The sequence below is a fragment of the Papio anubis genome, chromosome X (genome assembly GCF_008728515.1).
Source record: "Papio anubis isolate 15944 chromosome X, Panubis1.0, whole genome shotgun sequence".
Classification (NCBI taxonomy): domain Eukaryota; kingdom Metazoa; phylum Chordata; class Mammalia; order Primates; family Cercopithecidae; genus Papio; species Papio anubis.
The window spans coordinates 98,571,288-98,582,784 of record NC_044996.1 but is presented as its reverse complement, the minus strand read 5'-3'; the positions used below and the strand labels follow the sequence as shown (position 1 = coordinate 98,582,784).

The following is an 11,497-nucleotide window of genomic DNA, read 5'->3' as shown; positions in this document are numbered from 1 at the left end:
TAAGATAGTGAAAGAAAATTGATAAGAATTATTTAAAAGTTAAGTATGAGAGGATCACTTGAGACCAGGAGTTTGAGACCAACCTGGGCAACACAGGGAGACTCTGTCTCTAGAAAAAAAAAATATTAAAAATAATTAGCCCCGTTTCTAAAAAATTTAACGAATAATTAGCTGGGCATAGTGTTGCACACATGTAGTTTCAGTTACTTGGGAGGTTGAGTTGGGAAGATCGTTTGAGTCCAGGAGTTAAGAAAGTGCAGTGATCTCAAGACCCCATCTCCAAAAAAACACAAACAAACAAACAAAAAGTAAAGAAAAAAGATAAAGAGGGAGAAGAAATGTTGACTCAAAAACTTAAGAAAAGGGGGCCAAGAGTGGTGGATCACGCCTGTAATCCCAGCACTTTGAGAGGCTGAGACAGGATTGCTGAGCCCAGGAGTTTGAGACCACCCTGGGCAACATAGTGTGCCCCCTGTCTCCACGAAAAATTTGAAAAATTAGCCAGGTGTAGCCAGGCACTGTGGCTCATGCTGTAATCCCAGCACTTTGGGAGGCCAAGGTGGGTGGATTGCTTGAGTCCAGGAGTTCGAGACCAGCCTGGGCAATATGGCGAAACCCCATCTCTACAAAAAGTACAAAAATTAGTCTGGCGTGGTGGCACGTGCCTGTAGTCCCAACTACTTGGGAGGCTGAGGTTGGAGGATCATTTGAGTCCAGGAGACAGAGGTTGCAGCTAGCCAAGATTGTGCCACTGCACTCTAGCCTGGGCAACAAAGTGAGACCCTATCTCAAAAAAGAAAAAAAAATTAGCCAGGTGGGGTGGCAGGCACTTATGGTTTTAGCTACTCAGGAGGCTGAGATGGGAGGATCGCTTAAGCCCAGGAGGTCGAGGCTGCAGTAAGCCATGATTGCACCACTGCACTTTAGCCTGGGTGACAGAGTGAGACCCTGTTTAAAAAAAATAAAAATAAAAAATAAAAAACTTATGAAAAGGGGGAAAAAGTGATCTGCCTACATATTTTTTTAAACCTTCCAATCCTCTTCATCAGTATATGAATTGAACAGATTTGACTCTTGCCATGGAGACTAGCCACAGAGATGACACCTCAAAGATCTGCACCTTCCAATATCCATGTGCCTTGTTTTGTCTCCTCCGTTAGGGAGTCAGGGCCAGCCCTGTGTGACCAGTGGAATCCAGCGAAGTGATGTTGTATGGCTTCTGAGGCTACACCATAAGAAGCCTTACGGCTTCCGCGTTGGTCTCATGGAACACTCACTCTTGGAGCCCTGAGCATAATATATGGAGTTCAACTACCCTAAAGCCACCTTGCAGGAGAGACTGGGTGGAGAGCCTCTGAGATTTCATGTAGAATGATTCTTGACCAGCACCCCAGCCATTTGAGTCATCCCAGCTGAGGCTCCAGATGTACTATGGAACAGAACTGAGTTGTCCCCACCAAGCCCTGCCTAAAATGCAGGTTCATGAGTAAAAGAAACATTAAGTAATTGGTGCTTTAAGCGTTCACGTTTCAGGTGGTTTGTTATGCAGCAATAGACGACTGAAACAGTCCTCCTTCATTTGATGTGAAGTATTTCCTTAGGTGAGTGCAGAGTGAGCAATGGTATGTCAGGTCAACTCAAACATAGTGAATTTTCCAGCCATCATTGCTGGGGTAATTGACTTTATTCATGCTGTAGAGATACACTGCTTCAGGACTGTCTTTTTGTTGTTGTTGTCGTTTTTGAGATGGGGTCTCACTCTGTCACCCAGGCTGGAGTGCAGTGGCGCGATCTCGGCTCATTACATCCTCTGCCTCCCGGGTTCAAGCAATTCTCCCACCTCAGCCTCCCGAGTAGCTGGGATCACAGGGGTGTGCCACCACACCTGGCTAATTTTTGTAGTTTTAGTAGAGATGGGGTTTCACCATGTTGGCCAGGCTGGTCTCGAACTCCTGACCTCAGGTGATCCACCTGCCTTGGCCTCCCAAGGTGCTGGGATTACAGATGTGAGCCACCGCACCCGGCTTGGACTGTCTTCTGAGAAGTAACTGTATCACTTCTGTGGTCAAGACTCAGGGGACCCAGAGCCATCTCTGGAGCTTGTGGCCAGGTGTATACCCACAACTCAACATTTTAATATAGATGAATATATACATTAAGCTGAACATGAAGGGCAGCCTTCTATAGAAAAGAAATCACAAGAATATAAATAGCAGGAGGAGTACCGGCAGAAGAAGCAACCAACTTCTGCCTGAACTCTGCAGAGTTGGTGTTCCCTTTTCAGGACCTGCTTCCCACCCATATTTGTAACACCCGTGTTTGGAATTCATCCCTGCAGCTGCAGCAGTGGGACCAGGGGTGCACACCAACCTAGAGTCAATCTGTTATTGACTGGCCAGCGATGTATATGATTATCTCCCTTGAGAGTCTGAGACTGTAGAATGCCCTTATACAGAAAGGCCATGAGGAATCAGGGTGGGATAGCTGTCGTCAGCCATGTAAATGCTGATGAGTAAGTAGAGAGCTGGTTTGCAAAAATAAGTAGTGATGAGAATTTATGGGGGCAGGTGAAAAAGAGAGGGGACAGAAAAGAAAGAAAGAATAAGAGAGAGAGAAAAAAAGGATGAGATAGCACTAATACTAGCTCTGTTCATTAGCTTTCTAGTCCCCAGTTCTTAATATTTAATTTAATTTTCTTTTCGTAATTTTGTTTTTGGTCAAGAGTGATGGTAGGATGGGAATGAACAGAAAAGGGACTTAATCTTCACTTTTAAGGGTCCCTGAAAAGATCACTGTTGGATATAGGTTTTATTGTAGGTTTGAGTTTTTCTCATTAATGAATACTTCAAAACAGTGAGAGTTTCAGAGGTTGTTTCTCTAAAGTTAGTTTTGTTATATTGTTTGTTCATTAAGAGGAATAGCATCACTGTGAGACAGAGCTCCCATAGGCCTCAGAAGGCCAAGGCAGAGACTTCTTTATTTCAGATGAATTAGAGAGGAACAAACTTAAGGCAGGAGGAGGCACTGGAAAACACAGGCTCTGGGTTTTTCCAATCCCTGCTCAGCCACTCTCATCGTGACCACAGATTCATCCCTTCACCTCTCTGGATCTCTGCTTCCTCTGCTACACTACGTGGTGGTCATAGTTATATATTTATATCTGGTCACAGATATTTTATAATCATAGACCTTAGATTATAAATATAATCATAGATTATAAAATATCAAATGAGGGTCTTATCCAAAAACATATTCACATAAAACTTTCATCTCACTCTGAAGGAGAAAAAGTGTGCACTGGGTAAAGACTCTATTGCCTAAGATCTGACACTTAAATTTGCAGTAATTTCTAATACTTAATCACATGTACTTTTCTTCCCGATTGTGCAATAAAGGACGGGAAGTAAAAAGGGGAACATTCTTTATGTTTCAATTAAGTCGGACGGGCACAGTGGCTCAAACCTGTAATCCCAACACTTTGGGAGGCTGAGGTGGGTGGATCACCTAAGGTCAGGAGATTGAGACCAGCCTGACCAACAGGGTGAAACCCCATCTCTACTAAAAATACAAAAATTAGCCGGGTGTGGTTGCGTGTGCCTGTAGCCCCAGCTACTTGGGAGCCTGAGGCAGGAGACTTGCTTGCACCTGGGAGGTGGAGGTTGCAGTGAGCGGAGATCACGCCATTACACTCCAACCTGGGTGACAGAGCCAGACTCCATCTCAAAAAAAAAAAAAAAAAAAAAAAAAAAAAAAAGTCAAAGGCTCATTTAGGATACAAACTACATGTGAATAAGTATGGGAAATTTAAATGATAACCAAATTTGAACCTGAAGTGATAAGCATTTGATGTCCTACTGAGATGTCAAAATACTGTTTCTCAGAGAAACTGACTTACCTTTCTTTTCTATTACATAGGCAATGCATGTGTATTGCAGTAAAATTTGATCCAAGTATAGCAAATGTTAATATTTAGTGTATATATTTTTAAATATATTCTGACAAACCCTATGCTATTTGCTTAGAACAGATCTGATTGTTCATATGCAATGCTTATGTCCTCAATGAGGCTATAAACTCCATGAGGAGAACCCCTTTACTATAAATCCACATGTCTCCCACCCCCACAGTTCGGTCACTTTCTTTGGGAAGGGATGGGGGAAAGTTTATAAATGCTTCCTTCAGTAACACCCATGCATGCATTCATTCATTCATTTGACAAACTTTGTATTGAGCACCTAGTATGGACTTGGGCCAGGTGCAGGGGATTCAAAGGTACATCCCTCCCCCCAGTTTTCCTCACCCCTGTTTTTTTTGTTTGTTTGTTTTGTTTTGTTTTGTTTGAGATGGAGTCTTGCTCTGTAGCCCAGGCTGGAGTGCAGTGGCATGATCTCGGCTCCCTGCAACCTCCGCCTCCTGGGTTCAAGCTATTCTCCTGCCTCAGCCTTCCGAGTAGATGGGACTACAGGCGCCCGCCACCACGCCTGGCTAATTTTTGTATTTTTAGTAGAGATGGGGTTTCACCATATTGGCCAGGTTGGTTTCGAACTCTTGACCTTGTGATCCGCCTGCCTCGGCCTCCCAAAGTGCTGGGATTACAGGCGTGAGCCACCGTGCCCGGCCCCTAACCTGATTTTTTTTTTTTTTTTTTTTTTTTTTTGAGACAGAGTCTCCCTCTGTCACCCAGGCTGGAGTGCAGCGGCGCCATTTTGACTCACTGCAACCTCCACCTCTGGGTTCAAGCAATTCTCCTGCCTCAGTCTCCCGGAGTAGCTGGGACTACAGGCACGCACCACCATGCCCGGCTGATTTTTGTATTTTTGGTAGAGACGGGGTTTCACCAGATGGGGTTTCACCATGTTGGGCAGGATGGTCTCGGTCTCCTGACCTCGTGATCCTACCGCCTTGGCCTCCCAAAGTGCTGGGATTACAGCCGTGAGCCACCACGCCCGGCCCTACATCCCCTTTATGACACACCTTTTAGGCCAGGTGCGGTGGCTCACGCCTGTAATTCCAGCACTTTGGGAGGCCGAAGCGGGCGGATCACCTGAGATCAGAAGTTCAAGACCAGCCTGGACAACATGGTGAAACCCCGTCGCTACTAAAAATACAAAAATTAGCCAGGCGTGGTGGCGGGCGCCTGTAGTCTCATCTACTCGGAAGGCTGAGGCAGGAGAATCACTTGAACCAGGGAGGTGGAGGTTGCAGTGAGCCGAGATGGCGCCGCTACACTCCAGCCTGGGCGACAAGAGCAAAAACTCCGTTTAAAAAAAAAAAAAAAGACATACCTTTTTGATCTCAGGAAAGTCACAGTTCAAATAGGGAAACAATACACAATTAACTATTTTACTATGTACTTGTGCAATTTTAGAGTCATATGTGAAAGCCTTAAGAAAACACAGAAGAAGCCTGGGTGCGGTGGCTCCTGCCTGTAATCCCAGCACTTTGAGAGGCTGAGGCAGGATGATCGCTTGGGCCCAGGAGTTCAAGACCAGCCTGGGCGACATAGCAAGACCCCATTTCTACAAAAGTAAAAAAAAGAAACAAAAAAACAGGTGGGCATGGTGGTGCTTACTTACAGTTCTAGATACTCAGGAGGGAGGCTGAGGCAGGAGGATCGCTTGAGCCCAGGAAGACAAGGTTGCAAGGTTGCAGTGAGTTATGATTGTGCCACCGCAGCCTGAGTGACATAATGAGACCCTGTGAATGAAAGAAAGAAAGAAAGAAAGAAAGAAAGAAAGGGAAAGAAAGAAAGAGCGAGCGAGCACAGAAGAGGATTGTGAGGTTATGGGGTACAATTCTTGAGGGGGTGACCCTGGCCAGGCGATGAGAGGGCGGTAGGAAGGGTGATGAGGGGAGAAGAGGATTTAGTAATACAAATTTCAGGGTCTTCTTGTGTCAGCGGGAATTTCTGTTCCCTCACAACTTTCCTCACACGATAAATCTAATGTTCAACTGGAGACCTCTCCCGCGCCTTGAATTTGCAAATTTATGAATCAGAGGCAAAAAAACACGAATGCCGAGCTCGGCCTCCCACCAGCTAGAGAGCCCACGAAGTCCCAGGAGGGGCGGGGCCGAGGGTGGGCCGGGTAAGGCTGTGGGCGGGGTTGCCCGTGCTTGCGCCAGAGCCGGCCCGCCCCGCCGCTAGGGGCTGTCGCAGGAGCCAGGCGTGGATTGGTGTGTGAGTACGTAGGCCTCTCTTCATAGGCCGCGCAGGATTGCTCGAGAGACTTTGATTGGCTCAACAGGCGTTGAGCGTTAATTGGTTGCGCTGGGTCGTCAGGGCGACGAAAAAGGGGAAGGGGTGCTGGGCCTGGCGGGCAAACTAAGGCTGCGGACTCTTGGGCGGTTCCGCGGGGCGTAGTCCGGAGAGCTGCGGGGCCGGGGTGCCCAGGGTTCACGCCACACTCTAGGAGGTGCCTAAGCGAGTGAGCTGGCCAGCGAACTCCGCGGGCTGGGACCATGGGCTGCTTCTTCTCCAAGAGACGGAAGGCTGACAAGGAGTCGCGGCCCGAGAACGAGGAGGAGCGGCCAAAGCAGTACAGCTGGGATCAGCGCGAGAAGGTAATGAAAGTCATGTAGCCGCTGTCTCAGCCTCCCTGAGCCGCTCCGCCGGGGTCTCTTACGACCCGGGACCGCTGAGTGGGCCGACCCAACAGTTGCCGCACTGTCTTGAACGCGAATAGCTGAAGTCGGGGTGCACGACTTTTTTGGGGGAGCGGGGGCGTGAAGTACAGCGCTAGAGAGGGCGCCCAGAGGGCTGTGGAGCTCCGGAAGGAGCCTTAGGAGTTTGTTGTCCTGGTAGACAGACTCCCCCGGGAGCTTTCTCTGGCTCCGAACCCTGCCTTGCTCTGACTTCCTGTCGGAGATGATCGATTCGAGAGAGGGAAAGAACCGAGAACGCCCTGAATCTCAAATCACCTCGTTTCACCCACCGGCAGCGTCAAGCGGGGTTTTGTCCAGTCGTCGAGTTACGTGTATGGGACTGATTCTCATCTCTTCCGGGGCTTAATGTTCTGTGGCTGTTTTCTCTTTTGTCTGCCCTCCCCGGCAAATCTCTTTGGTGCCTCATGATATATTTCACTGCTGAATTTTCTCAATTACCAAGTGGACTGTTTAATGTACAGCTTTACTGTCCCTCCTCTTCCAGTTATCCGAAAGAAATAATGAATATCGCATCAGTCTTGGAATGTGTATTAAGACTGTAAGGTGAAAATAAGCGGCATAAAACGGGCAGTATTTTACTGCTGGTTTAAATGAATGAAAACTCCCTTATTTTTATTTTTGTATATAGCCAGAAACCAAAAAACTTTGAAAACCTCCATTAGTCTTACACAAAACACACTCGGTCATACATTTCATAATAGTTCCTCTTTCTACATAGTTCTCTATTTGTGCTTACTGAACTACTTTGATGGACTAATCAATTATTTCTCCCAAACAAAATGAGAGATTTTTCAAATGAGTATTATAAACAGTTAACTCCTTGCTTAAGGCAACATGTCTTTACCCAAGAATACTTTATAATAAGTGTATTAACGTTTTGGAATCACAGACCTTTCTGCGTGATTTCCAAACCCCAGCAGAACGTATTCAGGTAAGCGCTGGTCTCTAAGAGTCAGAGTTAAGAAATTGAAAGCTTTTTGCAGCTTTTCTTAGCCCCGTCTTTCTGCCCCTACTTCTCATACACACCCTTCTTGGGTCACATGGTACATTTATTCTCTCTTAGTCATACTCGATAGTAGCATTTTATAATGTAGGGGAAGAATGTACTATGCTTTCTATTTCACAAGAAGATTGCACCTGCCATTTAAAGTTATTTGATGGGCGATTTTTAAAAGATAACATTTTCCTCAGCCTTTGGATTTCTAACAATGTTCTCTTAGCTTGAACTGTCTGCCACAGAGAAGGTTGTGTATTTCATTTTTATTTTAGTTTTTTCTTTTGAACTCAGGCTAAATCTAAACTAAATAAAATGCCTTTATGTTTTATTTATAGTAGTCTTGGCTGCCTATGACTCATTGTTTCACAATAAATTGTTTTACAGTTAGCGTTTATTAACATAATATTCAGGTTAGTTGGGATTTCTCATGTTAATCCTTCTTTTAAATAAGTGTGTGTGTCTTGTGGTTTTTTTTTCTTCTTTTGCCCATTGGCTAAGTAAATGCATTGAGAAATACAATATTGGACACCAACGTCTAAGCTTTTTCCCCACAAATGAGTGTGTAGTAAACTTTCAATTATAGAAACTGTTTTGAGCTTACAGAGAACATTTTTTTTGAGAACACTACTAAGTTCTGTAGTTGCAGAGATGTAAGAGATGTTATTGGATATATAAAATAAGCTCATGCTTCTGAGTGTATAATAAAAGTTAAAATCTTGATCAACTCAGCCAATCAAAATGAGAATTTCTAACCAAATGAGCATTATATTCTGAAAAAAACAAAACAAAACAAAACAAAACCCTGTTTTAAAATCTTTTGGACTGTTAAAGAGAATTACCAGCTTACATTTTGAGACAATGCAGATACCACATTTCCCAACATAGCTTTATCTTTTTGCATTTTTTTTCTTTTGAAATTACTAAGAATTCTTTCTAAGGTGCCTCATTTATGATATCTTGTTAAATTTTATACAATTTAAAATATTTTTTTCTGGGCCAGGCATGGTGACTCATGCCTGTAATCCCAGGACTTTGGGAGGCCGAGGCTGGTGGCTCTCTTGAGCCCAGGAGTTCCAGACCAGCCTGGGCAATATGGCGAAACCTCATTCCTACTAAAAGTACAAAAATTAGTAGGGCATAGTGACACACACCTGTAGTCCCAGCTACTCAGGAGGCTGAGGTGGGAGGATCACCTGAGCCGGAGACTTAGGGGCTGCAGTGAGCCATGATCAGGCCACTGCCCTCCAGCCTGGGCAACAGAGTGAGACCCTGTTTCCAAAAATAAATAAATAAATAAAATATTTTTTTCCTAGTTCCTTGCCTCCCATGAGGTTAATTTGGGCTAGGGTGCAAATGTTCTGTATTAGTCCAATGATACATTTACTGAGCATGGCCTTGCTTGCTCCTAGAAGATTTCAGTTGTACCTTAAAAGGAACAGAATGCAAATACAGCCCAGAGAACATAAATGAGATATGATGCATGCATATTAATAGACATGGTTTATATTAAAAGTTAAGGCTTCTGGAATGTGGTTATGGATTATAGCATATACAGTTTTAAAGTTATATCAGACAATTACCATTCAACTTGTAAGACTTTTACATGTAAAAACAAAATGGGTTGCCTGAAAATTTTCCTTGCAACTTGGCAAAGGGTATTTACATTTTTCCTTAGGTTGTGTAATCATAGTATCTTTTTTAAATTTTTTCTTTTTGAGACAGAGTCTGGCTCTGTCATCGCCCGGGCTGGAATGCAGTGGCACGATCTCAGCTCACTGTAACCTCCGCCTCCTGGGTTCAAGCGATTCTCCAGCCTCAGCCTCCCAAGTAGCTGGAATTACGGGTGCACACCACCACACCTGGCTAATTTTTGTATATTTTTAGTAGAGACAGGGTTTCACCACGTTGGCCAGGCTAGTCTTGAACTCCTGATCTCAGGTGATCCGCCTGCCTCAGCCTCCCAAAGTACTGGGATTATAGGCGTGAGCCACCGCTCCCAGCCCAGAGTATCTTTATTGAAGGGCACCCCTTGGGTTTTGGGGTTTGAGTTGTGTAATTGGGTCAGTCTTAGGGGACTGAAGCTGGGAGAAATTGTCTCAATTAGAAGGAATGTCTGGGGACTAAGCATTGTCATAGCAACTGACATACTGTAGTCAACAGTGTAAGAAGCTCATTTTCTATTGCTGCTGACTTTGAAAAAGAAAAAAGTTTACAATTCTTACACTGATGTGATGAGAAATATTTTTGGATTGTAAGACTTGTGTTTAAATTATTTCAGAAGGGATGTTTTTATCCTTATCTGTATGCTGCCATCCATAGATAGGCAAATTATTCAGTATATATGTACTCAAACACCAAGTAAGACTCAAAATTATAAGATTTATCCCTGCCCTGCAAGAGTTTACTGACTTTCTGGAGTTAAAACAGGAAACATTTAAGTACACATGAGGTGAGGAAGAGTGATACGGAAAAGTAGTTTTCATCTTCCAGTTATTCATGCCCATACTCTTCCTCCTAGATAATAGAAATGAGGATTAACTCTCTAAACAATGATGGCTTAAGTATGAAAATTGCGATTTGAGTAAGGACAGCACATGTTGTGTCTGTTATGTTTCTCTCATACTCAACAGAAATAATACTAAACAAAAATCTTATATCAGAAATTCAAATATCTATTTTGTAACTTTGGGTAAAGCAGCCAACTTGTGTGCTTCAGGTTCCTCAGCTATATAGTAGGACAATGCTAAAGATTTCTCTACTGTTTAGTAAGGTAAAGGCCTGTCCTGAAGAAGAGATTTAGAGAGTAATGGTCACCTCTGAGGAAAGAACTTAAACCAGAGCTTGGGCATGACTGAACTGGTTTTAACATAAGGCAGATCATAATTCCCAGAGTTGGTCATGAGTGGAAGGGGTGGCTTTGTTGAGGACCTGATCTCCATGTTTGTCAAAACTGTTGGACAGTTAGGGTGGTAATCTGCTAGAAAGAAGTGTCTGCACTAAGTAGGAGGAGGCTAGATACTGTTTTTAGCCTTCTTTTAAGTATGAAAAGTATTCTAGTTACCCATTGCTGTGTACCAAACCACCCTAAAACTTAATGGTTTAAAATAATGGCAGATATTTTGTTCACAACTCTTTAATTTGCGTAAGGTTAAGCAGGGTTGACTCTGCTCAATGTGGCATCAACCGTGACAACTTTCAAGATGGCTTGACCACATAGCTGGCTGGCAAGTTGATGCTGGCTTTGGGCTGGGAGCTCAGCTGGGGGCTCTCCACGTATCCCTGGCTTCCTCACAGCGTGATGGCAGGGTTCCAAGGGCAAGCATCCTAAGAGAGACTGGCAGAAGCTGCATGGTTTTTTCTAACTAGCTTCTTAAGTGAATTCTTAAGTCACTTAATTTGACTTAATTTGGATGTGGCAGAAGTAATGCTGAGGCAGTCACAAATGCCCACCCAGTTCCAACAGGAGGTGACCTCTTAATGGGAGGAGTGTCAAAGAATTTGCCAGTAGGTCTTAAATCCTCTACATAAAAGTTGTTTAAAGGATATAACTAGTTCTTTATTAATTTTAAAAATAGCTTTTTAGAGATATAATTCATATGCCATACAATTCACCCATTTAAAGTATATAATTCATTCTGTCTAACTGTATATATATTGAGATGGAGTCTCGCTCTGTTGCCCAGGCTGGAATGCAGTAGTATGATCTCTGCTCACTGCAACCTCCCCGTCCTGGGTTCAAGAGGCTCCTGCCTCAGCCTCCTAAGTAGCTGGGATTACAGGCGCCCGCCACCACACGCAGCTAGTTTTTGTATTTTTTAGTAGAGATGGGCTTTCACC

General features: G+C 44.1%; 1 protein-coding gene across 1 annotated transcript in view; it reads left to right on the top strand.

Annotated features, from left to right (window-relative positions):
• The first annotated feature begins 6,270 nt into the window (after positions 1 to 6,270).
• The window catches only part of RP2 (RP2 activator of ARL3 GTPase), a 44,311-nt gene continuing 39,084 nt past the window's right edge, over positions 6,271 to 11,497 (top strand). Inside the window, exon 1 of the mRNA XM_003917623.5 lies at positions 6,271 to 6,561. Coding sequence (XP_003917672.3) covers positions 6,460 to 6,561 — 102 coding nt within the window. The 5' untranslated portion in view covers positions 6,271 to 6,459. The remainder of the gene's footprint in view (positions 6,562 to 11,497) is intronic.